General features: G+C 51.2%; 6 protein-coding genes across 6 annotated transcripts; 1 reads left to right on the top strand and 5 right to left on the bottom strand.

Annotated features, from left to right (window-relative positions):
• Positions 1–13,813: 13,813 nt before the first annotated feature.
• KRP23_27 (Secreted RxLR effector protein) lies at positions 13,814–14,344 on the bottom strand (the record flags this gene model as incomplete). The annotated part of the gene is made up of 1 exon (XM_067887312.1): positions 13,814–14,344. The coding sequence occupies one exon, from the start codon at positions 14,342–14,344 to the stop codon at positions 13,814–13,816; it is 531 nt and encodes a 176-aa protein (XP_067750581.1).
• An 855-nt stretch (positions 14,345–15,199) lies between these two features.
• On the bottom strand, positions 15,200–15,913 carry KRP23_26 (Secreted RxLR effector protein; the record flags this gene model as incomplete). The annotated part of the gene is made up of 1 exon (XM_067887199.1): positions 15,200–15,913. One exon carries the CDS (start codon positions 15,911–15,913, stop codon positions 15,200–15,202), a length of 714 nt encoding a protein of 237 aa, XP_067750580.1.
• Positions 15,914–19,137: 3,224 nt separating this feature from the next.
• Positions 19,138–19,776, bottom strand: KRP23_25 (uncharacterized protein; the record flags this gene model as incomplete). The annotated part of the gene is made up of 5 exons (XM_067887085.1): positions 19,138–19,249; positions 19,335–19,393; positions 19,467–19,521; positions 19,585–19,679; positions 19,774–19,776. The coding sequence occupies 5 exons, from the start codon at positions 19,774–19,776 to the stop codon at positions 19,138–19,140; spliced, it is 324 nt and encodes a 107-aa protein (XP_067750579.1).
• A 721-nt stretch (positions 19,777–20,497) lies between these two features.
• On the top strand, positions 20,498–21,319 carry KRP23_24 (uncharacterized protein; the record flags this gene model as incomplete). Its single annotated transcript, XM_067886971.1, has 1 exon — positions 20,498–21,319. The coding sequence occupies one exon, from the start codon at positions 20,498–20,500 to the stop codon at positions 21,317–21,319; it is 822 nt and encodes a 273-aa protein (XP_067750578.1).
• Positions 21,320–21,977: 658 nt separating this feature from the next.
• On the bottom strand, positions 21,978–23,211 carry KRP23_23 (DNA-(apurinic or apyrimidinic site) endonuclease, chloroplastic; the record flags this gene model as incomplete). The annotated part of the gene is made up of 2 exons (XM_067886856.1): positions 21,978–22,052; positions 22,126–23,211. 2 exons carry the CDS (start codon positions 23,209–23,211, stop codon positions 21,978–21,980), a joined length of 1,161 nt encoding a protein of 386 aa, XP_067750577.1.
• Positions 23,212–25,754: 2,543 nt separating this feature from the next.
• On the bottom strand, positions 25,755–26,234 carry KRP23_22 (RxLR effector protein Avh6; the record flags this gene model as incomplete). The annotated part of the gene is made up of 1 exon (XM_067896025.1): positions 25,755–26,234. The coding sequence occupies one exon, from the start codon at positions 26,232–26,234 to the stop codon at positions 25,755–25,757; it is 480 nt and encodes a 159-aa protein (XP_067750576.1).

The following is a 26,234-nucleotide window of genomic DNA, read 5'->3' as shown; positions in this document are numbered from 1 at the left end:
AGTCGACATGGACAACTGCGTCCCAAGAAGTGTAAACACTTCTTGCCAGAATCGCGCTGTAAAGCGCGGATCCCGATCCGACACGATGTCGAGTGGCATACCATGGTGTCTAAACACCAGGTCAACAAACAGACATGCCGTCTGTTTGGCTGTCACCTCGGCTGGTACTGCAGCAAGATGCACCATCTTGCTGAAGCGGTCAACAAAGACCACAATACCAGTCCTCCGCTTGTTGTCTTGCGGAAGACCAAAAACAAAGTCCATTGAAATGGACTGCCAGCACTCCGACGGAGTCGGTAGTGATTGAAGCGGAGCCTGCGAGTTGGGCGCAGGCTTCACGCGCTGGCATACCTCGCAAGCACGAGCGTACTTGCCTACCCATTTGTACTGGTGACTCCAGTAGAAGTCACGCGTGAGAAGCAAGTATGTCTTCTCACGGCCAGGATGTCCCGATGTCGGGGCATCGTGGTACTCGTACGTGATCTTGAGCTTCAGCTCATGATCATCCGGCACGACAATGCGATCTGCGTTGTCGTCGACTGCGCTGTATAGCAGCAGACCATTGTGTACACGATAACGGTGTACACGGGCACGAAGGTGTTTGGCCAGCTTCTGACGAGACTTGTCAGAAGGTGTGGAGAAGTACTCCAACAACTGCTTCGCATCCGCATCATGTGCGTATGCGGCCTTCACTTCGTCCAGCAAGGACGACGAGGGTGTAGTCGTCCTGACGACGCCAACTGCGTTGGCGTCGGCCTCTTGCACCACATAATCTGGTCGACGCGAAAGCGCGTCGGCCACGACATTCAACCTTCCAGGTTTGTACTCAACCTGGAAGTTGTATTCAGCAAAGAATGACAGCCACCGTGCCATTCTTTGTGATATGTGCGGCGACTTGATCGCCGTACGCAACGATGCGTGGTCGGTGTAGACCACGAATGGTCTACTCCCAAGTAGATACACTCGAAACTTTGCGAGTGCATACTTCATGGCAAGGAGTTCCTTGTCATGTACCGGGTAATTGCGCTCAGCTGGCTTCAGCTGGCGCGATTGGTAGTAAACCACACGATCACGACCTTCGTGATCGAGTTGCATCAGTGCGCATCCGATCGCGAAATCGGATGCATCGCACACAACGTGGAATGGGCGATCTTGGTCGGCCACCGCCAATATCGGCGCCTCAGTCAAGCCCTGCTTGACTGCTTTGAAGGCCTGCTGACAATCAGCAGTCCATTCCCATGCAGCCTCTTTCTTTAAGAGCTGCGACAGCGGGCGAATCTTGCCCGCGTAGTTGCTCACGTACTTGCACAAGTACGTGGCGAGTCCAAGGAACTGCCGCAGTTCCTTTACGTTTGAAGGCGTAGGCCATTCATTGATCACTCTGACCTTTCCTGGGTCAGGGCGTACGCCGTTCTTCCCCACGAGACACCCAAGTACGGGTATCTCGGTCGCCCCGAAGATACACTTCTTCAGGTTCGCATAGAGCTTGTGCTTTCGCATGAGCTCAAGCAACTTGCGGAGATGCTCTGTATGCATCTCCACAGCCGCTCTTCCATTCACAGCCCGGCTGTGAATGAACACGTCGTCGAAATAGCTCGGTGCGAAGTCGCGCACCGAGCGCAACAAGTGCGTGACGCACCTGTTGAACGTCGCTGGGGCGTTCTTCAGCCCCTGCGGCATCACGAGCCACTCCCAGAGCATGCCGCTCGGAGTGCTTACCGCCGTGAGAGGGATATCACTCTCACGCATGAGGATCTGATAGAACCCGTCTCTCAGATCCAGAGTACTGAAGATAGTACTCGAGGTCATCGAATCGATGATCACATCTTTTCGAGGTATCGGCGTTTGCGCCGGTACCGTCGCATCGTTCAGCTTGTTGTACGCATGAACGATGCGCCACCCGCCCTGTGGTTTCTTCACACAGAACGTAGGCGCGCTGTGCGGGGACTTCGATTCCCGCACTTGTCCTGCATTGCGACGACTTTCAAAGAAGTCGTCGATTGCCTTGACTTGCTCACGCGGCAGTGGCCACTGTCGCGTGACGCAGTACTTCGTTCCCGGCACGAGATCAATCTCGTGCTGAACACCCTTATCCTGCGGTAACTCCGCAGGAATGTCGTCCGGGAGTACATCCTTGTACTCACGCAGGACCTTGTAAAAGGGGCTCGCTTTGAGCGAGTCCCAGCTTTGCTCGTCGAAGCGTTCCTTCTTCGACTTCGCGCTGAGGGCGTCCGCGCCCTCAGAGATGAGCTGATTCAGCTCTTCTGCTTCACACGTCATCCTCTCGACGTCCGAGAGGATGCAGATCTGCTCGATGCGTCCATCGTGCAGTTCGCGAGCGAAACGCTTCCAGCTTGTGACTGGGAGCGACATCAACTCCGACGCTAACGTCGGAGGATTATTCAGCCTCATCTTCTTGTATTGGAGACCAATACTCGTACGCGTCAAGACACTCAATATCTCGACGGTCGTCTCCAACTCCTGTGTCTGCCCGGCAGACACTGCTTGTAGCGTCTCGGTCCCTGACCGAGACTTGCGCAGCTTTTCTCGCTTGCGCCGTTCACTTCTCGTGCGGAGCCCGGCTCCGCGAGTTTCTTCTTGTCCAGGCCCGGCCGTGGACAGTTGTTCCTTGTATTCGCCGGCGGTTCTACCCGCGGGCGCACGCGTTCAAGCCCGGCTTGATCGCGCACCGCTTCGTCGTGCAGCCCGGCTGCACGCGAGCTCGCAAGCATTTCCGGTGCGGGACGTTTGCAACCGTCCGCACTGCTTGCAGCGTCGGCTCCCAGAGCCGACGCGTCTTCTTTACCTCTACGCCTAACGGCGGAGTGTCTTTCGACCAATTGTGTGTCGACATTACCTGTCGACACTACCGCGTCGCCCCGGACGCTTCGAGACCCTCTCGAATCGGATTGAACCAGGCCCTGCTGATTCGGTCCGCATCTTCTCCCAACGACTCTCGCAGTCGTTGGCGTTCGCTTCGGGTGACCGGAGACAGCCGCATTCCGCGCTGTCTCTGATGGAGGGCCGCATGCACCACGTGGTGCATGTGCTGCGCCGACAGGGCCTTCGCTCTCTGTCGCGCTGCTGCTGCTCCCGAAGCGCACGATCGTGCGCTTCATCCAGTCGATCACCGGATCATGCCGTGCAAGCCACGGCATGCCCAACACCATATCGAACTTATCGTCCAGTTCCAGGACGATAAGCTCGTCGACGAACTCCTTCTCTTGATAAGAGAAGCGTACGCGTACGATACGCTTCTCGGTTCTAACACCGACACCCGTTGCTAGCCTCACTTCCAATAGACTTCGAGGTGTTTCCACCTCCTCGAAGTCAAGCCTTGGAAGGCTCTGCAGTCGAACAAAGTTGTTCGACGCTCCACAGTCCACTAGAGCACGAAGAGACTTCTCTCTCTTCGAGCTTACCTTCAGGATGACAAGGTTCGGCTTGTCATCTTGCTTCTTGCAGTGAGATTGACTCTCACTGGGGGCAGCGATCTTCATTGCAGCGTGTCCGATGTCGACACGCTCGATCGCATCACCAGCAGGGCGCCCCGCGCCTGCTGGTCCCTTTAGTTTTTTTATTGCCCGTGACGATACCCAGTATCGCCACGACGGCTCCTCGCCGCGTGCACAGGTGCTGTGCACTCGCGGGCGTAGTGACCGATGTTTCCGCAGCGGAAACAACGCACATTCGTTGATCCACGACGCTGCTGGTTCCCAGCAGCGGTCGCACTCGAGAGGTCCATTGGTTCGGGACCTCCCGACGGCCTTACCACCGGTCGTGGCATCAGCCGCGGGGCGTTCACATGCAGTTTAGCCTGCCGCAGGCTAAACTCTTCTTGCATTGCGAGCGCAATTGCAGCTTCGAGAGTATTGGGATATTCTCGGAAGAGATAGGTCTTCACAGGCCCATCTCTAAGGCCTTTCATGAACGTGACGACCTTTGTCACCTCGTCAATCGGGTTGGTCACGATGTTCGAGACCAAGTACCGTGCTCTTTGGGCGTAAGCATGCACGTCATGCTTGCCCTGTTGCAGATTGAGGAACTCCGTCCTCGATCGGAACTCGTTCTGCGGGGGCTCAAACGCTAGTTTGAGCTCCTCCTTGAAATCCTCGTACGTGCTAAAGCACGTAGGGTCTGTGAGTCGGCGTCCGTACGCCCAACTCCTTGCTCGTCCGCCAAGACATGACATGGCGAACGCAACCTTCGACAACGGGTCGACGATACGTCGAGCCGCAATGGCAGTGTCGACCTCGACAAGCCAACGGAGGAGAGGTTCGCCCTCTCTTCCAACGTAACTGCTTACGTGGAGTTTTAATGACTCCACGCGCGGTGTGGCCGATGGCGACACCGAAGTTCGAGCAGCGGTTTCACGCTGTTCCTTCACGATGAAACCCAGAGCAACACCGTGTTGCTCCGTCGGTGATAGCGTTCGCAACATCGTTGCTACCGCCGCTTCCCCAATGACTGTTGACAGTCGTTAGAGGGCCTCCCACTCTGGTTCCGACAGGTGGGGGCAGTCTGCACGCGCAACATGCGTTGCAGACGTGTTTGGGCTACCCACGGACATGTTACTGTCCGAGGGCAGGTTCTCAGCCCCGCGTTCGTATTCCATACGAACGTGTTAGTCAGTCGTTGGACGGACTACAAAGTGCTACCAGGTGTAATGGGTCTGCTTAGACCCACTACTTAAGCTTACACGTGTGCGCACGTGTATGAGGAAGCGTAGGAGTAATTTACTTAAGTTTAGTATACTTGTATCCACAAGTATACTGAAACCTAGATAAAGGAACCGAACGATAGCTTTGGTGCCAAATGAGAACTGTATTGATTGTAAATGGGGTTTCCTCCTAAAACTGATATTTCTAATGAGAGGTTCTGCCATTGGATGGCTGGCAGAACCCCTATCTATTGAATGACTCTCATTGGTAGAAAGGTGTTACTTTCTACCAGTCATATGCCTTTTGCTATGAATGTGGACCACCCTGTGGTGGTCACCTGAATGTATCCCTTAGTGCATGTTGCACTAAGGTAGGAGGTGAACCGAATGTGTAGCCCCGCTACACTCATCCAATTGTATGACAACTCTCTTGAGTCCAGAGTGGCAGTCAATTTTTTGATATAGGGGATCCAATGCTAACATGGACAGCATAAGTGCGAGTGGACATCCCTGCCGGATGCCGCTCGTGATCTTACCTTGCGTGATTCCCCACCATTCCCGAGGAATCGCGCTTGAGTCCCGCCGTGCAATTCCAATACGGTCAGAGTGAACAGTTCTGGGTACTCGTGCTTCAGTAGTATTTTTGCGTGTAGTGAGTCAAATGCCTTCTTGAAGTAAAGGAGCAGCGCTAATGCCTCTGTCTGGTTAGGATCGGCTAGCACCATCTTCGGGACGGTTTCATATAGGTACAGTGTCTCGTGGATCGACCGCCCCGAGTCCGTTTTGGGTGGATCCTGTCCGGTAGAGTCGTCTAAGGCGCGCGTAAGCACCTTGCAGTCAGTGTTCAACAAAGCTAGAGGCTTGTCGATTGGCGGTTCCCTCTGGCCGCTGCCCTTCTTGAGACAAAAGATGCCGGCATTTAAGAATGAGTCTGGGAAGCAACCATCCTTGTACCGCTGTACCAATAGGAGCGTGAGCATCGGGGCAACACTATCGACATACTTTAGATACCAGTCGGTTTTCAGACGATCAGGTCCTGTGGTCTTGCTGATCTGTATGACAGTACTACCTTCGTCGTCCTTGATCGGGCCCGCCAGCTCGTTCTGGTCACGTGTGGGTTGATCCGGTGAGTCTATTCAGTCCACCACGTCCTCACTGTCAGTCGGTTTCGCTCTCAATTGTTGTAGCACGAGATTCCAGGCGTCTGCTAATGTGTCCACCTTCTCGTGCACCCCACGAGCCCCTCCACCGGGTCCAGCTTCCTAATTGTGTTGTCCACGCGTTTGTTGGACATCCGTCTCGACAATAATATTCAAATTACAACCAATCAAAGAAGCAACATACTCCAGTTTTATCCAATCAAAGAGCGTGTGTGCTGCGGTCTATTCCCCCAAGTACCAGGAGGTGCGGAAGTGAATGTGGTGTTGCATAACATAGGGAATTGGCAGATGTGGATCCCTTCCTCACAGCCACAACAATTACCGCGTTAATCGAAGCTGTTGGCTTGCGCTGGGTTGATCCCCACACGGCTCCGCCCTTTCGCAACATGTAGATGTCGTGCTTCCGTCGAGCATCGACTAACCAAGCCAGTCAAAACGAATCTTTCAAATACTTACCGAACTTGGCTGGCGCCGTTCACGTCATCTTGTGCCCACAACCAAAGGATTGCTGACGGCGCGCTAGAACTTTACCGATGGTCGAGGCATAACCTATTTGACTGAAATGCCACGGCATCCAGGCCTCGGAGCACCGACTCGTCGATTTTGGCGAGATTTTCTTTTACACTTAACGAGACGCGTCAACTGTGTTAACGTCTTCTAGACTCGGTTGCTGTCCGGATAATGACACCCAGACGATTATGGGTCTTGAACTGATATCGTACCGTGTAACACTGTTCCTAAGACATATTTGTCGAGTTCGTGCGGGGCAGCGGTTTTGTACCCATGGAACACCAGTCCGAAGACTTAACTTCTGGTCCTAAGGCTCAGTTGAGCACACCTCAGGCTTACCCTGGTCTCAGCGTGGACAGAAACTTGAAATCACTACATCACATGAAACCGCCAGGTGTCCGAGGAGGGAATCAAGTGGCGGCACCCTTGGCCGCCCACATGGAGTGGCGGATGTCGTGTACAATCTGACCCTCGGGAAGGCAATGGACAAGAGTAAGGAAGGCCGGTACCCGCACGGTATAAGGATGTACATCCAAATCCGCCGAGATATAGCGACCACACCAAGTACTAGCTGCGTCCTTGTCCACCAAGGAAGGCGGGTGGGGATCCAAGCGATCCTTCCCAAGGGTCACAACAAAGATCGCATCCGTTCAGGCTTCAAGGAAGGGTACAATATAAATCTGAAGGCTGATCGATGACCGGAGGATGATCGATGACAACAAACACAGCGGCAGGAAGAATGGGTTGCATACGGGACGCAACTATACTACAAGTACAAGGAAATGATGAGGCACATGTACAATGTCAGAAGGTATGACGAGTATCGACGACACGGCCGCTGTCGGCACAGCGGGTGGCAACTACACGGGGGAGGCGCCGATCTCGTACAAGCTGATCTACGCGGAAAGCTATAGTAACGATAGAACTGTGCTCGGATGAACATGGCTCCGAGCAAGAACAAGAGATCGACAAAAGATATCTCACGACAATATGAGGGACGACGGTAACGATGAATACTACCGATGGTGCGCTGGTGTGGCACAGTAACACGAGGGACCCCAACTGAGTGAACACAGACCCACATAACGGGTAAGTGAGGCGAGGCGGGTGAACGCCTTTATCGTCCAGGGTGTATAGCGCACGCGCGCCAGAAGACTCGGCCGATCAGGAAGCTTAAACTTCGCCTTTCGGAAAGCCCAATGGGGTCAGACTACCTCCAAAAGTACGGGACCTCCGGAAGTAGCTTGGCGTGTGACCTTGTGTAATCCCTATAGGTGTCGTTTGTCTTCGGAAGACCGGACTCCACCTGATGAGTTGTTCCTACACAATCAAAATGAATACAAGAATACAGAGTGCGTACGTTCACTTCCCGACGCAATTAGTACAGCTGGGGTTAGACCACTAGCAAAGCCTTCCCAGATGACCAAATAATACAGAGAGTTATACACAATATACAGCTGCTACTTATTCTTTTGGACCCTTGAGCAGTGGGTCCGTACACCAGTCTACTTGTGTTTCACCTGGAAGACTGGTCACTTCCAGATGCACCCTTGTTGCGCACCACTTCCAGTAAGGAGGATTTATAACTCCTTCCAGAAGATAACTTTCAAATATATCCAAAAGGAAAACCACTTCCGGATCACTCAATATACAGTCCTATTGTAGCGGGGCTACACATTCGGTTCACCTCCTACCTTAGTGCAACATGCACTAAGGGATACATTCAGGTGACCACCACAGGGTGGTCCACATTCATAGCAAAAGGCATATGACTGGTAGAAAGTAACACCTTTCTACCAATGAGAGTCATTCAATAGATAGGGGTTCTGCCAGCCATCCAATGGCAGAACCTCTCATTAGAAATATCAGTTTTAGGAGGAAACCCCATTTACAATCAATACAGTTCTCATTTGGCACCAAAGCTATCGTTCGGTTCCTTTATCTAGGTTTCAGTATACTTGTGGATACAAGTATACTAAACTTAAGTAAATTACTCCTACGCTTCCTCATACACGTGCGCACACGTGTAAGCTTAAGTAGTGGGTCTAAGCAGACCCATTACAATGAGGGTGAACTGGAACTACGGGTTGCAGGCTATGACGACGACACGGTGGTGTACCTCCGATCGCCAGCAGAGGTGGGTTTGTTGCGAGACAGCACGTGCCAATTTGGAAAGGCATCTGGATTGCAAAACAATAGTCATTGCACTTTGTGGTAAACCTAAAGAGGGGACACTTCCATATCCCCTCGAGTACCAAACATATGAGGTAGCTGTGTGATACCTTGGCCTTCAGGTTGGGATCCAGCAGGAGAACGGGTGACTATAGGAGGTGGCCGATTCACAGCTAAGGGTCCGACTCAAGTTGGCATGCTTAAAGACCACCACCGCTGACCAACGCTGTATGATTGTGGCGACGATCATCATGCTGAAACTCACATATATCGCTCAGTACGGCTGGCCAACTACAGGCATCACCAACAGCTTTAGAAAAAACTCTGCATTACATCTGCCACGTATTTTCTCAGAGGAGGCGGGCGGCGCACGAGCATTGTTAGATGCAGGCTTCGCGGTCCTAGAGATGACGCAATGGGGCTCGAAGATGCCAGACCTGCGAGTGGCAATCTTAGTGATGCCCGCTGTTGTGGTAACTGAGCGGACCTTCGAAGGCACCTGGGCACAGCACAGTATTGGCGATGTTCTCAGCGCGGCTACGGGCAGTTCGAGTGTGAGGAAGATGTAGGTGATGCATAACGTTTTGTCTCCATCTCACCCATCGACAGGATACCGGAGCATAAACATGATGTGGGTGACTTGTCGAAAGAAAGTAACTCTAGCGCGTTAGAGGTACTATTCTTCATGCTGGTCGCCCAGATATGAATAATGACATGTGGATTATGGCCGACTCATTCGAAGGCGTAATCAATACGGAGGAGTGAGATCAGTACCGTGTGGAAGTGTCACGCTTGCTCAGATCGCTCTATCTGAAAATGACGGTGGTGACTGGTAGCGCGGACGGCCTCTAATGCCTGGAATGGCTAGAGGCGGTGGAACTTGGGGCCTTATACTTATATCACACGGATGCCTGTTTTCTGCCGGCGTCTACTTGGATGGTGGGATCAGACACGAGACACCAACTGCTCGCAGACATCTGCACGTGGCGGTTCGAGGGTCAGGGAATGTTGACGGCTCACAACAAGCTTTGAAGCCGAAGTCAAAGGACCAGACCAGATCTGGCACCGCTCATCATTGCGATGATAACGAACTGCCCGCTGCTTTTAACTCGACGATACGACACGGCTGAAGTGCGGCTTCCAGCAACTCTTCTATAGGATGGAGGCCTGGGCTTGTTCCATGTACGACATTCAGAATGGCAAGTTAGGCTGCTCGCATGCGGAGTGCGCCCACTTGGTAAATATGGACGTATACCACCTGACTGGCGGGCTGCAAGCTGATGGCGATTTTCGCGCACACATGAAAATGATTATTCTTTGGCCTACGGATACCGCTGACCCTACGGGAATTGTGAGATCTCGCGGCTGACAGGGAACCAGGGGTATGGAAGGACGCTATATGCCTCGACGGCTTCATCACCCAACTAGTCAAATACTGTTGGAAACTTGGGGCGGCGCTGTACTTCCATGAAACGTGAAGGTGGAGAGTGCAGCACTTTGATGAATTGAACAATGTTACAGCACAGCATCACGCATAGGCACCAGCTGACCAACTACAGATCGGATACCAAACACATTTCCAAGACCAAGCATTCGGAGGGCCTGAGTACGGCGTCGTCGGTGGTGACGCAGGTTCTGAAGACAGAAGTGAGCGCTAGGAGAACATATATCTTGTTCTTTTTTTACGGAGGTACCCTGGGGGGCCAGGGTACCGTAAGCGTATGCATCAGGCATACACTAACTGTTATGGACCGGCAGCATGTCTTATGCTGCGATGACAATGGCCAACACCATGACAGAGAATACGGGGTTGTACACCGGACTGATAGTGTGTATAAACCGTGGTTACCCTCCAGTGCATGCCGTCGGTTACAGTGCGATGTTTATAAGGCAGCATCGGGTCAGACAGTGAGTTGAGGCAGATCCAAGCAAAACTTCGGTAGGCCAAGATGGGACACGAACCTGTAGTTTCGCATGCAGATTTAACAGTAGGTAGTACCGGACCCGATCAGTATAGTGCCGGATCCACCTCTCCGATTGAAGCAGAGGCTAGGGTAATCAAGCAGGGGTGAGGGCCAGTAGGCAGGACGATATCTTGCCGACTGGAAAGATAGAACCAGAGGGAGTAAAATGATAGCATAAAGCAGCGCCGATTTTGATTGGAGGTATAAACACTGGTTATTAGTATTGGGGCTGTGCGTCTCACGTCAACAAGAGAGCAGATCCAGTCTATCGACGGATACACAAGATGAACCTATCAGCAGTACGCGGTTATCGGAGTTACCCCCTCCGTTACTCGGCGTCTGGGCACAGTGTATGAACATCGGATCCCCAGAAATCTTAGATCCACTCCACCATAACAGCCCAAAGCAGTCCACATGAAGCCGCTATACTGGCAATGTCAACGAGCCATTGCAAAAGTGGTGGTGCTGTCCTGGAAACACCACCTGCAGGAATTCAGCAAAAATGGCTAACTGGCTTGCTAGTTAGTCCATGAAATCAAATAGAAGCAATCAGGTCAATATGGAGAGAGGTGGGGAACAAGCGGGAACATGGAGACAAGTGCAGCAGCGGATGGTGATGTAGGGTACTGGCTACTCGAATATGGAATTGAGACTTCGACAGGAGAAGCACACGACCAACCGTAGGGAGCGCCGAAGGAGACTGTCGAAAAAGATGGGAAGACGACGGGGTCCTCAGCCGATGGCTGATTAAGAGTCAGCCGAAGGAACGGACACATGAAGTCGTTAGAAGCAGAAACACATCTAAATAACATCCATGTACCTGTGGTGTAGGGAAACTCATATTTTGGGTAGACCACCCAGTCTGACCCAGTTGGGCACATCGTACCTAATCGAAGTTCGCACTTAAGCGGCGAACTCGGTGAGTGATCGGATTCGGCGAGTACCAAGACTCAGCGAGCGGCAGGACTCAGCGAGCGTATACCATTTGTGAGTTATTCCAAGTGGGAGAGGATAAATCAGGGATCGGAGCGAAGGGTCGGCGGAGATCCATAACGACCCATTTCGACGACGATACATTAGGAAGCTGAGCGAAGAGTCGCAGGGAGATCTGTAACGACTCCATTTCACTAGATATTTGTATACGATCGATAGGAGACCAATGGAGGGAGCCCGAAGGGACTCCCTGAAGACACAGCGATATATCAAAATAGAGCAGAATATTTTAAGTTCAAGAACAGCGTACGCTTTCTGGTAAGTCCCTGCGTGGGCTGGATGATGTCTGCCGTCGTCCCCCGAGAGGCATAGCTTGTAGGGGAATCGACTGGTAGCGCCAAGAGATCAAGGTCGGCCTGGGGTAGGTACTTCTCGCTACCAGCGAAGACAAATCTCGTCGAATCGACGAGTCGGTGGGTCTGCACAACACAGGACACCGCAATCTTCTAGCTGAGCGTATTCTGCGCTCGGTGACCTGTAAAACTGCTCGCACGCCGACGTCCATCCGTTGGTGGAGATCACAAGATTTGAGAAACGGAAACTGCCCCGCTCAGGCGAGCTTCTGGGGCTTTTTGGATTTGTACTCAGCGAGAGCGGAGCCTCGACTGGACCCGACTGGGCCTAACCGCCAAGGGAACCAACAGAATCCAGCGCAAGCCCAACAACGCCGACCTGACTCGGCGAATTGTTGTGTTGTTACGTGAAAGCCGCACTAACGAAGTGTTCTGTGGATCACAACACCACATACCCCACTGAGAACGAAACGAACCGTATTTGAATATTATTTAGTGGTGGGATAATTCGCGATACATCGGAATTGAAAGGATGTTTCAACCTACCCCTTATCACAAAGAACTCACTGCCGGATCTGTGATGAAAGGCAGAATACATATCAACACATCGTACCGTATTCCATAAGTTCTCTGCAACTCTAGGCGGGTGTGGTGGCATGCCACACACAACTGCTGCGTTATCGCCTCTCACAGCCATCCAATTGGTTCAATGCACAAACTATATAGGTTAAACTATGGGTGACTTAGAAATTGCAGGCCAATTTAAGGTCCACCTATAAATATATGCAGCCTTAAATCTACACTTTTTACACGAATAGCTCCCCCAAGACCAGGAGTTAGTGAACTGCCGTTCGCTTGGAGTTTGTAAACATATTTCCTCAAGCAAGGTGTTGTGTGACTCCCGTCACATTTATGATCCCCAATGAAGTGTCTCAAATGTGGTTGAACGTGTGTGCCTTCTTAACGCTTACTTTGAGGATGCAGGTTGGCTGTCGAAGGGATGCCACTTCACATATTTTGGTCGTAAATCATGAGCGGTACATGCATATATTTCATTTTGTGATGGGAATACAAAACTTACACATTGAAAACTTGTTCTTCCAGGCGGAGCGGCTTGTTCGTCATGTTGTATATACCTTGCGGCGGCTTGGCTGATGACTCGGGTAAAAACTGGCAAAGGCTTCAGCCGTGTCGGACTCGCTTCGAGAGTCGAGGTTTCTGCTGACGAATCCGTCCTGCTCGACGTTTACGAGAGGAAATCGAGTCCAATCTTCGTATCGGAGTTTGACGTCACGCTGGCGCCTGGTAAGAAGGCACCCGGTGGTGGTTAAGTGACCTTCTATTTGAGTGTTATATTATTGTCCTATAGAAGCCTGACATGTAGTGAGATGTATTTGTATGTCATTCGTCGTTGGGTTTTGTCGTTAGCATAGCTAAGTGACGTCACTGTACCTCATTGAAAAACAAAACATCCTCCTATAGGCTTTGCTGACGCTTTGTCTGTGGTGAAGAAGCTGCTGTGATGTTTACACATGGTTGCTAGGTGTCGATCCACCGGTGCTCTGGATGTTGTAGCTGGTTGTTGTGTTTGCTTTTGCCATGGGTTTCGCCGCCTTGAATGCTGATCCAGCTGGTATTCCCCACTGCACCAAGAAGAACGAATTCAGGTTCTGTGTTAATATCGGTGCTTGGTAAGAAGGCGACCGACTATATTCGTAGGCAGAATCCACTGATCCTTTCCGGTTTGCAGTGAGGTCACTTAACTCTATACACGAACGACTTGCGCATGAGGAAATTAAGAAAGGTGGCCACACGTTGCCGCTTGAGTTGTAGTTGTCACAGTAGAAAGACGGGCGTGTCCTAATGCTGTTGGACGTTTAGTAACAGGGTGAGAGATCCGCAGTGGATAACACCAAGCAATGCAACTCAAGATGCGAGCTTAAGCAAAGACGTAGAAGAAATTCCTGCAGCAGCAATATTCAGTGGCGAGGATTGAAGTGTATCTCAAGCCGCTTCGTTGTCATGGTGACCATTGCTCACAAAAGTGGTTAGGACCACCATTTACCTTTCTGATCGTCCCGTCAACTCCAAGGATTCCAGGAAGTACGTATTGTTCCAATACGTTTTTCGCTTAGCTGCGGGCAAATCATCCATCCCCAGCATTCCCTTCACATACCCATTCCTTCGCTTCGCCTTGGCCCGAATCTGTACGTTCACCTTCATCTCCGCTGGGCTGGCTTCGCAGTGAATCGGAGGCTGGAATATGCTGTTCTTGTCATTCCAAAACTCGCTGTCGTGCTTGGTTGCACAACGCACATACGCTCTGAGTTCGTCGCTACTCTTCTTGACTTCGTCGTCGGACTTGCCGGTTGTGAGCCAATACTCCATTTTCGCCCAACTCTTGATGGACGACCAGGCACCCCTATCTTCGGTGTCGATGGCATTTGCCTTAGCAGCGTCAACCTTCCGCAGTAGCCTTCCTCGGTTGTATCCGACGTCAGGAATGCTGCTGGATCGGGTAGACTTTTCCGCGGTCACGGTGATCGCGAGAAGGATCAACAGACTTGCCAGGAAGGCATGACAGAAACGCATTGCAGTAAGGCGCCAACGCGAGGGTTACTTGGACAATTGTGAAGTGGAGTCGATCGAGAGAAGAGAAATATCAACAACAACTGACTTGTCATTCTTAGAATAGTGACGATGATCTGCAAGGACAGAATCATTAACATAGCTCGACCGAGGAAACTTTTGATGGGACTTACTCTGTCCAGCGTGACTAAACATCATTATACCCTACTGGGTAGACTCGTACCTCCTGGAATTCCAAAGCAAGGTGAGAATGAGTCGACAGGTGCCAACAGCGAAATTCGTGGCCAGGATTGAAGTGCATTCCCAAATAAGGAATGGTGATTTCCAGATTCTCGCGTTTCAAACTAATACAAATATCTGATACGATCGTTTGACCTGTTGGTTGCGCTGATATGCACTAAGAGTGCCATCGATAAGAAAGTTTTACAACACTGCTGTTTCATACGTGAAGCCAAGGCGCAATAGCACATATATGCTGTTACGCGTGTACTCGAAGGTCGCCAGCGACTTGGCATACTCACAAGGAAAACGTTTACGTAGATCAACGGGCGTACCAAGCTGGCGGAGTCAGAGCGAGGAAGAGACTCCTGGGTCCGCCTGCTAGTCCAGTGGCAGCTCCTTGATGAATTCATCTTGAAAGGCTTGTCGTGTTCGCTGTTCATTCGTTATGTAGCACCTGTTGCGTACATGAACTCCAACTGGATGCAATGGCTAGAGAACGTTTTGGCCATTTCAAACTGACAAAAACCGTGTTTAACCCGTTTTATTAGAAACACGAATCTAGCTGATCACTCCATAATTCCCAAGCCGCTCGTTGTCATGGCGATTGTTCCTCACAAAAGTGACTAGGAGCGCCATTTACCTTTCCGACCGCTCCGTCAACTTCAAGAATTCCAGGAAGTACCTATTGTTCAAATCCCCTTGTCGCTCAGCTTTGGACAAACCGTCCAGCCCCAGCACTTTCTTCACGTAGCTATTCGTCCGCTTCGCCTTGACCCAAATCTGTATTATCACCCTCATCTCATCTGGGGCGACTTCGTAGATCTTCGGGGGATGGAAAATGTTGTTCCTGCGGTTCCACATCGCGTTGTCGTACTTGGTTGCATAACGCACATACATTCTGAATTTGTTGCTACTCTGGCGTTGCGCCTCGTTCATTCGTCCCAGCCCAAACTGGTGCCAAAACTTATACGTGGGGGTTCCAAACAGAACCGAAATGTCCATCCCACGACCTTCGAGCTTATACCAGAACTCCTCTAGTTTCTTGTAGTTCGGGTGGTCCTTCAAAGCAGCACCCGTCAACCCTTCCATCTTCAATGCCTTCTTGACCTGATCGTCAGACTTGCTGGTTGTGATCCAATACTCCATTTTCGCCCAATTCTTGATGGACGACCAGGCACCCCTATCTTCGGTGTCGATGGCACTTGCCTTAGCAGCGTCAGCCTTCCGCAGTAGCCTTCCTCGGTTGTATCCGACGTCAGGAATGCTGCTGGATCGGGTAGACTTTTCCGCGGTCACGGTGATCGCGAGAAGGATCAACAGACTTGCCAGGAAGGCATGACAGAAACGCATTGCAGTAAGGCGCCAACGCGAGGGTTACTTGGACAATTGTGAAGTGGAGTCGATCGAGAGAAGAGAAATATCAACAACAACTGACTTGTCATTCTTAGAATAGTGACGATGATCTGCAAGGACAGAATCATTAACATAGCTCGTCCGAGGAAACTTTTGATGGGACTTACTCTGTCCAGCGTGACTAAACACCATGGGGTACCGCAAAACTCTTATCAAAAGGCACCCCTTGCAGGCGACGGTTGAAAAATATCAACCTATCAGATTACTCCATTTTGATCATCTATCATGACATATCAAAAGGCACCCCGGAGATAAATTACCACCAGTCGATAGGTTACGCAGCGAGCTAGCCATTCATCAGCTCTGTACTTCGCCATTACTCAGTCTGCAAGAATGCCCCGAGGAAGCCGCCCACGCGTGAAAGGCTTCGAGGCTTCGCCAAGCCAGTGCCTTCGCACTGCTATCAGCTACCAGCGCAAGTATATTATTAATAGCTTCGTCGAGCAGAACGGCATGGCAGCAGCAGTAACACGCTTCTATCCCTCTCTCCAAGAGGAAGCCCGAAAGCGGAAGAAGAGGCAACTGCACAAGTGGTTTGAAGCCCGTGATGACATCGCCAAACAAGTTGCCCAAGGCAACGGGCACCTCTGCAGAGAAACAACGATCTAGCGTCGGCTGCATTCTTCCTCGGGCGGAGGAGGACTACCTAACCTTTTGGATAAGGGACCTGAGGCGTGAGGGCGTACCGACAGCCGCTTTCACCAACTGAACCAGCGAGGTGGCCGTAATCTATTCAGGAAAATATCCTTGATAAATAAATTCCGAGTGATGCAGCTGTTATTTATTTGCAGATGCCTCTTCCCATGCATTCGGCATCCCTGGTGCTGCAAGGGGTGCCTTTTGATAAGAGTTTTGCGGTAAGTGGCCTTCTATTTGATGTTTATGTGTTTTCTATAGAAGTGCGTGACTAAACACCAGTAGACACAACATGTAGACTCATAGATACAGCCTGATTATTAATACTGGTACATGTAGTCTACTGTCCGACTCTACAACTGCTAGATGCTACCTGCACTCCTGTACAATTGCGGCACCTGGGTACTCTCGACTCCGGAACTCCTCAGCCTCGAAAGCTTCCACCAGCGCCAGCTCCGCAGCGTGCTGAACATCCGCTACCCCCGCCGCCTTGTCAACTCGACAAGACGTTGAGCACCTACGACGGATCGCCATTGACAGTGGAAGCGTCTTTTGCCTCCGATTACGCCACTGCCACATGAATCGAGAGACTCGACATGTACGGACACGCCGCCGAGTAGCAAAGTTGAGCCTAGCCCATCCATAATTGGCTACGCGATAATGTACATCATTTCATTCCATGTAGTCTGCTGTGAATCGCGTGCCCCTTTTACTCGATGTTTGAGTGCATGTGCTTGTACTTCCTTCGCGAATTTCTGATGACGGTGTGATAGTAGTGTGCCAATTAGTAACTGTTAGTCTGCTATGCTTAGTACTAAGACGACGCATATCCTTCCCGGTTATCAACAGGCTCTCAACCCCCCCCCCCGTGCGAGCTTGGGTGTTCTCCAGCGTTCTCTTCTCCTGGACTAAAAAAGCGGTTAAGAACTACCTCGGATCCCGGACTCGTCTTTCAGCTGTGTCCATCACGAACAAAATCGTGGAGAAGACGAAAGGTCTCACGCAAAAGAACACCGGGTGTTCAAAGTTTTCACACTGCACAAAGGACGCAATTTAGTGGCTACTACTTTCAGTTCACCTAATCAAGAGAGTGTGGCAGCGTCTGGCAGTGAATTGGAGCTTGTGTGCTGTGGGATAATTTCGTAGCTCCCAATCTAAGATGCCGCGGACCCGGCGAGTTGGTGAAGAAGTTGAAATTTTGCACCAAACAAGGGAAGTGGCGTGTGGGACATTGGATCAGCTGTGGCACCACATTCGTTTCGTATAGTTTAGAGGTGCATTATTGTCACTTAACGACCTTGTCGTGAGTCGTCTATGTTTTATCAATTGATGGTTGTTGTTTGGTGAGTATAGTGAAAACGAAACCCCGACGAAGAGTTGGGGGGGGGGGGGGGGGGGGCTAAGAGGTCCTCAAGTTGTGTTTAGCTAAGAAACTATAGAGTCCTGGTATCGCTGGAGGCTTTGTTTTATTGATAATCCTTTCTGTGGCTTATTGTCGCTGCTAGTTTTCAACAGCTCGTCTTGGATGCGGATCCGAAGTGTTGTAGGTACGCTGTCGTGGCGGAGCACCTCTTTCGTATATTTTGCGACTTGAGTAATGCTGCGACCGCTTTTTGTAGTGTTTTGTGTGTGGTTTTCCAAACAGTCGATGCAGTATCCGCCACAATTGCTCCGATGCTCTGGTTCGCTCTTGCAGGCTTTATGTCTACTTGTGACCCTTGTACAATAAGCCTTACCGTAGACAGGAGAGTCTCTTCCTTGAGCTACCGGGTTGCCCTTAATATCATCCGTGCTGTCACTGTAACTCCTGGCAATTCTTGCTCAGTTTGTAAGAAGCCCACCCACGCCACCCGTGGTGGACTTTGTCCCAATAAAACCCAAACGCCTCGCTTTCCCAGTGCAGCTGCTCGTTTCACGGAGTGAAATAGGACATGCCACTCATGCATTGCTATCGGCCGATTCACAGGTATCACCACCATGACCACAGCATAACAGCGAGTCATGGGTGTAACAAGTTATCATTACTTGCTTTAATTATGCCATAACCCCACCGGGTCGGAAATTGGTCTTACTGTTCCGAACAGCAGGAAACTGGTCCTTCACGCCAAATCGCGGCCGTGGCTCCAAAGAGTATACAGAACAGTGTAAAAGAAAAGAGCTCTTTTCGTGGGTGCTTTCACTTTCCAGAATTTCCATCTCAGTGAAAAGTTATTGTGAAACAAGTGCAAGAGCTTGGGAAGTGGCTGTTCCTTCAAACCTCAAGAAAAACCGACTTCCAACATGAAACGTGGCATTATTTACAGAATTGAGTTTTTTGTCGCTTGCCAACGCAGCTTACTCGGTAAACAAACTTTCGCACCAGAAAATCAGCGGAAATGCAATTGCAGTTCCAGACATAACGCCCAACTGTGTAGCCAAACCGTTCCATTGATACACGCGCCGCACAAAACTCGTCGAGTACTTCACGTCTACAATGATAACACAAAAGAGTGAGCCAAACTGGAAAGCACAAACATTACGTCGCATTACTGTAGGATAACGCGTTCTGTGGCGTGCCTCCAGCTCGTTTTAGCGTCAGATAGAGCATCGTCTGCGTGTACGCACACCCAACCAGGTAAAATATGTGGACGAGAAGTGCTGCGCAAATGGATAGGGCCACATGCACGATTGTTAATGCAATACTCCCCGATCCAAAAAATGGTAGTTTCCACGCATGGCTTACGCAAAAATATCCATGCTCAGGATCGGTCTGGAGGTGAGCGAGAACGACAGGAGCAGCGACTGAGGGGCAGAATGACAGCACGTACATTCGTCAGTTTACACCTCACTTTCCCCAAAATTGCAGTAAACTCACCGCAAGTGCTACCAGCACGAGAGTCATACTCTGGACGTAATACAACCGCACCCACCTTCCCGTACAACGTATCACAAAGTTAGCAATTCCTTAGATACCTTCTGAAATGGGTACTTACGTTGTGGCCACACTAGCAAGTGGAGAAAGAATTAGCGCTGCAATACTGGCTGTAGTCTGGAAACGTGCTGTCATCGTCTCTGTATTGTCTGCCGGCTACGGAACAAACATCATCAGATGAAGCTGACGGAGTACAGCAGTCGCTTTTTGACAGTTCGTTCGACGCACCGCAAGGTCGGCACTTCCTTACCATTTTCCTGGTGCGAGAGATCGTGAAAGTGGCCACACAGACGTATCAAGCATATCGATTCAGTCTCTTTTTACCGCGAGTGTGGCTCAACGACGCCGCAGTGGCCTTGCTGGTCATCAATTGCTGGTCGACGCTGGCTGTGCATCATTTTCTGCGTAAATCCCCGGCGCTGGAGCGGGTCCTGGCACTCTTTGTGGACGTGTTCATCTGCATTGCCATGGTTATTGGGGTCCCAGTCGTGCTGTTTGCACGATACGTAGCAGCTTTCGACTTGGCGCACCAGAGATTCAACTCCTCCGTCTCGCTGTATGACCCGACCTTCGTGGCAGTATTGATACTAGATGCCAAGCTAATACTGGCGACGAGCTTGATGGATTTCATTGCGAAACTTATCCCACACGGCGCAATCTACCTGTCCCTCGTCAGTATCAGCGGACTTGTGGTTCGAAAGTGCCACAAAAGCCCGACTTCACAGAAATTAACATCGGTATCGCTCCAGAGCACCGTTAGACTGCCCAAAGAAACCGGAAAAGCACCTCACCGGACAAAGGTGCCCAAAGGTTCCTCGAGCAAGGGTCTTACACACGTTGGATCGGCCAGCAACGCCATGAAAATGTTTTTCTGTCTGTGGGGAGTGGTCATTCTTACACTCCATTTCCATGCCAAGTTTCTATCGCAATATTCTGGTGTAAATGGGTGTCGAGCGTCAACACGTCCATGGCTCATGAGTCGGATGGCTTGCTCCACTTTGGTTGTCGACTGCCATGAACAGGGCTCGGCATCCGTGAATGAAACAATCTTCGAGCAGATTGATGGCTCCGTTCTGAGTACGCTTTCACTCATCCAGTTCTCGGCGTTGTCCATGCCTCCAGCACTGCTACGGTTCAGAAACCTTGTGTTACTGCATGTGTACAACTCGACGGTGGTCTCTTGGGGTAACGAAGAGAGCGGCAGCTCGAACCCATACCTGCTGGTACTGGGGGTCGTTCGGTCTCTTGTGTCTTCAGAAGCTGCGGAGGGTCTTCTCAAGCCAGCATCACTATACGCTGCTCAGTTCTGCGACACAAATCTCACCGCAGTCCCTGACACGATCAAGCTGCACCAGAACATGGCGATTGTCGGGTTTGACTACAATGAGCTGACAACCGTCCCAGCGTCGCTCTTGTCCTTGCAATCGTACATGATTTCTCTACGAGCCAACCGCCTCGAGACTTTACCGGATTTGTCCAACATGTTGCGGGGGCAGACACTTCATAGTCTCGAGTTGAACGATAATCCGCTCCACGAGTTGCCAGACACCTTAGATCCGTCGTATTTTATCGAGAGATTATACCTCCAAGGAACAAACATCACGGCTCTACCTGCGTGGACACAGACTCACGTCCTGAAAGAGATTTACATGCACGGTACGCCGTACTGCTCGAGTACCTCGCCTGAACTCGTGCAGGACAAAGTTATTTGCAATGACCTGCCAACTGAAAACCCGAACCTGGAGCTGCCATTCAACTGGTTCGACTCCATGTATGCCTACAGTGAAGACGGGTAGTCCGCCTTGCATCGGAAACGTGCTTGACCAACTGTACAGGTTCAGTTTTTTTTGCTTTGAAGCCAATTCGTAGATAATTCGAGAAATTGGTCAGGCGGAGTACATGGTGCTAAAGTAATACGTTATTTGGGTCCTAGCGACTCAATTTTTGCTCAACAACAAAACGAGGACAAGAGCCTTGATCCAGTCCACACCCATTCATGCCAAACAACCCCCACAACACCCCCCGTCAACTGTGGTGAGAAGCATCCCCTAATTTGATTTTGGAGTTTCTCGGCATCCAGTTTTATTTTTCGGAGAATCGTGAATCCTTCCACTTGCAACATTGTCAGCTCCCTCCACCCACGAACATGTTTGTTGCATCATGCCTGCCATCTCTACAACTCCAGCCAAATGCTCTCACCATCAATGAAAAGAAGCTCGCCCCGTCAGAATCGCCCAATACGAGGTTGAAACTTGAATCAGATCCACGCTCGACTTCACAACAATCTGTCGTATATACACTGTACAGTGACGCAAGGATAAATATGAGTTGCCCTTGCTGATTAGAGAGATAAACAGTAGCATAACATTGTCAAGATTCCAAGACAAGTCTAGTCAAGAGAGCAAAATCTCGAGGCTTTCATCTTCCACACGTTTCAAATCTGCTTTGCCCAGGTCAAAGACCTCCAAGCTCAAGACCGACGGGTAAGTGGTCACTCCCAATGACACTGCTGCGGATGTACGAGGACCGCTGCAACACCATCCCAATGTCAGCAAAACTGTAAGTAACCACTTCCATCCAAAAAAGCGTCCAACCAACGTACCACTTTGGGCATGAGCGCCTCCGACACCACAAAGTAGTCCAGCCGCCATCCCTTGTTCTTCGCGCGCATGTTGTTGCGGTAGCCAAAGTACGAGTACTCGACCTTGTCCGGGTGCAATCGACGGAAGGTGTCGACATACCCGCTGTCCAGAATCTCACCGAAGCTCTCTCGCTCTTGGTCCGTGAAGCCCGCGCTCTTGCGGTTGCCCTTGGGGTTGTGGATGTCGATCTCTTGATGGGCGACGTTCAGATCCCCGCACCAGATCACGGGCTTGGTCTTCTCCATCTCCTTCATCTCGCGCAGCATGGCCTTGTCCCACTGGCTGGTGCGGAAGTCCAGACGCTCCAGCTTGCCCCCAGCATTGGGGACGTACGTGTGGACGAGCCAGAACTGGGGGAACTCGAGCGCCAGAAAGCGTCCTTCTTGGTCCTTGCCGCCATTGCCCTCCTTGGTCGCTCCTTTGGACTCGTGGACGCCCAGCACGATCTCGTCCTTGACACTCAGCGGCTTGGTCTTGCTGAAGATGGCCGTGCTGGCGTACCCTTTCTTGACGGCGCAGGACCAGAACTGGTGCGTGTACTGCGGCAGAAAGTCCTCGAGCTTCTGCAGCTCGTCGCGGCAGATTTTGGTCTCGCTGAGACACAAAATGTCGGGGTCCTCCTGGGCCACATATGCTCGGAGATGGACACTTTCGTCCCGCTTGAGGACAGCGCGGAGACCATTCACGTTCCACGCGACGATTTTCATGTCAGCGTCCTCCGACCGTTTCGATACGTCCTCAAAAGATGGAAACGCATCAATTCGTGCTTGAAGTTCGGCGGAAATGGGCGCTGCCGCCATCGGGCGCACATTTTGGGTCTTTGTGCCCTTTTGGCCAGCGAAAAAGGCCCCCCATGCGCTTTTGGCGTCCGACACTTTGGCTCGTTTCGCCTTGGGCTTGGGCGCGTTGGAGGATGTCTCGGAGATCTCGGAGGACGCTTTGACAGTGGTAGCGACGGTCTTGCGCTTCTTGGCGGGGGACGACGCCGCCACGGCCGTCACGGCCTTGGAGGCGGCCACCTGCAAGCGCTTACTCTGACGAACCATTTTTGGTAATTGGGTAAGTCGTTTAGAAATCGTTTCTAAAACGGCAAATCAGTACTCTACACAATTCTACTATTATAAGAGACATTTTTCCTAAAAGGACTGTTTTTGCTGATTGATCGGCGAGTACACCCTCACGTTTTGCCAAGTGTGCTAGTCGACGTGCGAATTCGTGCAGTTCAAAACCGGCCCGTGCTTATTAAACACTGTCTTTGCGAGCAATACTCCACACTGTCCGGAGATTGTTTGGCTAGGACAATGCATACAAGTTTGCCCCCGCGCTGAAGCACAAAACCCAAAACTCCGTCTCGCGGACACATTTTCCGACACACTGTACAGGACCGCTGGCAGCTCTAGAAATCGCTTCAGTCCGTCCCTTGTGCCTACCGGTACATGTATTAATAACAACGGCCGTGACCACAGCAGAGAAATTCACCCCTCAGATGTCAAAAGGAATACACCATCGGCAAAGTTTCCTGCTGAGTGGTGTTTTTAAAGTTAAAATGCTGGATATGGCGGATGGAGAAACCACCTTGTCAAAAAAAACGTACTTGACGAACGTCAACAACATTCATGTTTGTTGACGTCTAAGAATTCGCGTGCGTCGGAATGAATGGCTCTCCCTGCATCGACGGAGTTTCGAGCGTGATGACATGCCGGCTAGACGGAATTGACATCAGAAACTCCCTCGTCGTCCCAGGTTGGGTTGGTATTTGCTCGGATCACCATCATACCCCTGGTCGCTGATCGACTTCCGATAGCGGCTTAACATTGGTCGCCGCCGACGTTGTCCGCGGTGTCTTGTATTACTCCTTGCGTTCCCGTTAGCGATGAAGGTCCATCGCACATAGGACGGTAGCCAGGATGGACATAGGAAGTCGTTGGCATAGCTAAGTGACATCAATGTACCTCACTGAAAAACAAACAACAGCAGCGGATTCGTAGCAGTAAACCCGAGGTTCGGCCACTCTCGCACCGCTCAATCGCACCTCACCGCCGAGATGACGAACACGACGAGTATGAAGGCCGAAGGCTCCAACACCCATATCCGTGAAAACCTGTAGAACCCGCAGCGTCCAGGAAGACATGCAACCTGTATAGGTTTTATAGGGTTCTAGGGCGTATGCGTGTTTGCCAGTCCAATCTGTGCCAGGTGTATATATTCTTTGGAAACGGTCGAGAAATCACTGCAAGGCTCCTTGGTTTTGCTTTGCATTGACTTTTCCACTCGCACATATGTCAGTCAGGCAAATTGTTCTTGTTTGCGCACTTGCAGTGCTGCTCGGCAAGCATTCCCTTCTCTCATTTTTAACTCCATCACCAAACCCAGGCCACAAGTCAAACTTAAGTTCCAGCAAGAAATGGCCCCTGTCCGCCAAGTACACGGTGCATCTTCCGCACTGGTCTAGGTGTTGCAAAAGTCCTTGTTCGTGGCCAAGCGTACACTGTGGTCGAGGTCGTACCCAGCGGCACTGTTGGAGACGATCAAGAGGGAGGACCCGAACGTGGAGGTAGTTCACGAGAAACTGGACGTGTCGTTGATGCAACAAGTTCGCAAGTGCTGATCTACGACATGTTGGGTCATCGTGGTGCACCACGTCGACGACCTCAAACGCTGCGCGCTGGCTACGATGCAATACTCGTACGTTTGTTTTCCTGAAATCGAAGTAGACTAATGTCACTTCTCCACTTGAACAGCGTCTGTTAGCATGTCGTTTGCTATGGTACAGCGACCTGATGGCTCGAGCTTTCGCCGAGCGCTTCCTTCATGCGACCAGCAGCAGTATTCGTTCGCACTTCCAAGGCGCGCGCCAAGCACATGGTGCAGGCACTGCTCAACGACAACTACGCAACCGGCTGTACGTTACTCGACCAAAACGAGCAGGAGTTACCCGCAACCCAGTGCAAGACTGCATGGTACACTCAAGACCATCGACGATATTCCGATGCACTGGGGGGGGGGGGGGGGGGGGGGGGGGGGGGGGGGGACACGCAAGAGGGAAATCGATCGCCGAATAAGCCGGAGAGAGAGGCAACATTCCAGATACAAGTGGGCTCGAAGGCCGTAGGTCATGATGTATTGTCACCATGTGGCCATTCTTCTTCACTGCCTCATGACGTCTTCAATGGTTTGCAGCGTGTGCTTCCAGACTGTGTCCTTGAGCTCTTCCGTGTGGTATTTGGTCTTGGACACGACCACCGCGTTTTGATTCAGCAGCTTCCAACCCTTCGCATAGTCGTCGTTCAGAAGCCATCAACTGCACGCACAGGTTGTTTCACTTTCAATGACGTTAGTGAGATTTGTTGTTAGCAATGCTAGTTTTCAGGGTGGTAGCTAGAACGGACATAGGACATCGTTAGTGCAGCTAAGTGATACATACCAATGTACCTCACTGAAAACAAAACAAAAACTATGCTAGTTTCCAAGTAGAAGTGAGGTACATTAACGTCAGTTAGCTCTACCTAACGCCATACAATGCCCGTGACCGATGGGTGCCCTTGTCAGCAATACATGTATTAACGCCACGTTTGTTTCACCACCCTTTTTATCGTCCAGCATTCACGGGTTTGACTCGAATGGTATCGTAGTTTCTGTTGTACATGGAGGCGAGTTCTTTGTACTTTGACTTGGTTCCGAACTTGTTGAAAATGGCAGTGGGGATCCATCCATCGCGCTTCCATCTCGCGAACCGGTCGAACGTTTTAACCCCGCTCAGCATCTCGTTGAGCTTGGAAGTCGTGAAGAGATTAGCACCGCCAGCCCTCTCTTCTTCCTCGTTCTCGTTCTCGTCCTCGTCATCCTCGCCCTCGTTGCTGTCGTCATCGTCCTCCTCCGCTCTGTGGCTCCGCAGGAACCTCTTTTCGTCACCAGCGCCATTCCCAATTTCGAGCGAGGTAACCAAGTCCGGTGACCCCATCGCTGAGATGTCCGCGGTCTGGTCGGCGTTCGTGGCTGCAGATAGCGCGTTGCCGCTAGCGAGGAGGGTGGTCGCAGTAGCCACCAGCAGGACGTAAGAGAGACGCAT

The sequence above is a fragment of the Phytophthora ramorum genome, assembly GCF_020800215.1.
Source record: "Phytophthora ramorum isolate Pr-102 chromosome Unknown Phyram_PR-102_s0001, whole genome shotgun sequence".
Taxonomy (NCBI): domain Eukaryota; phylum Oomycota; class Peronosporomycetes; order Peronosporales; family Peronosporaceae; genus Phytophthora; species Phytophthora ramorum.
This window is presented reverse-complemented; position numbering and strand designations above follow the sequence as displayed.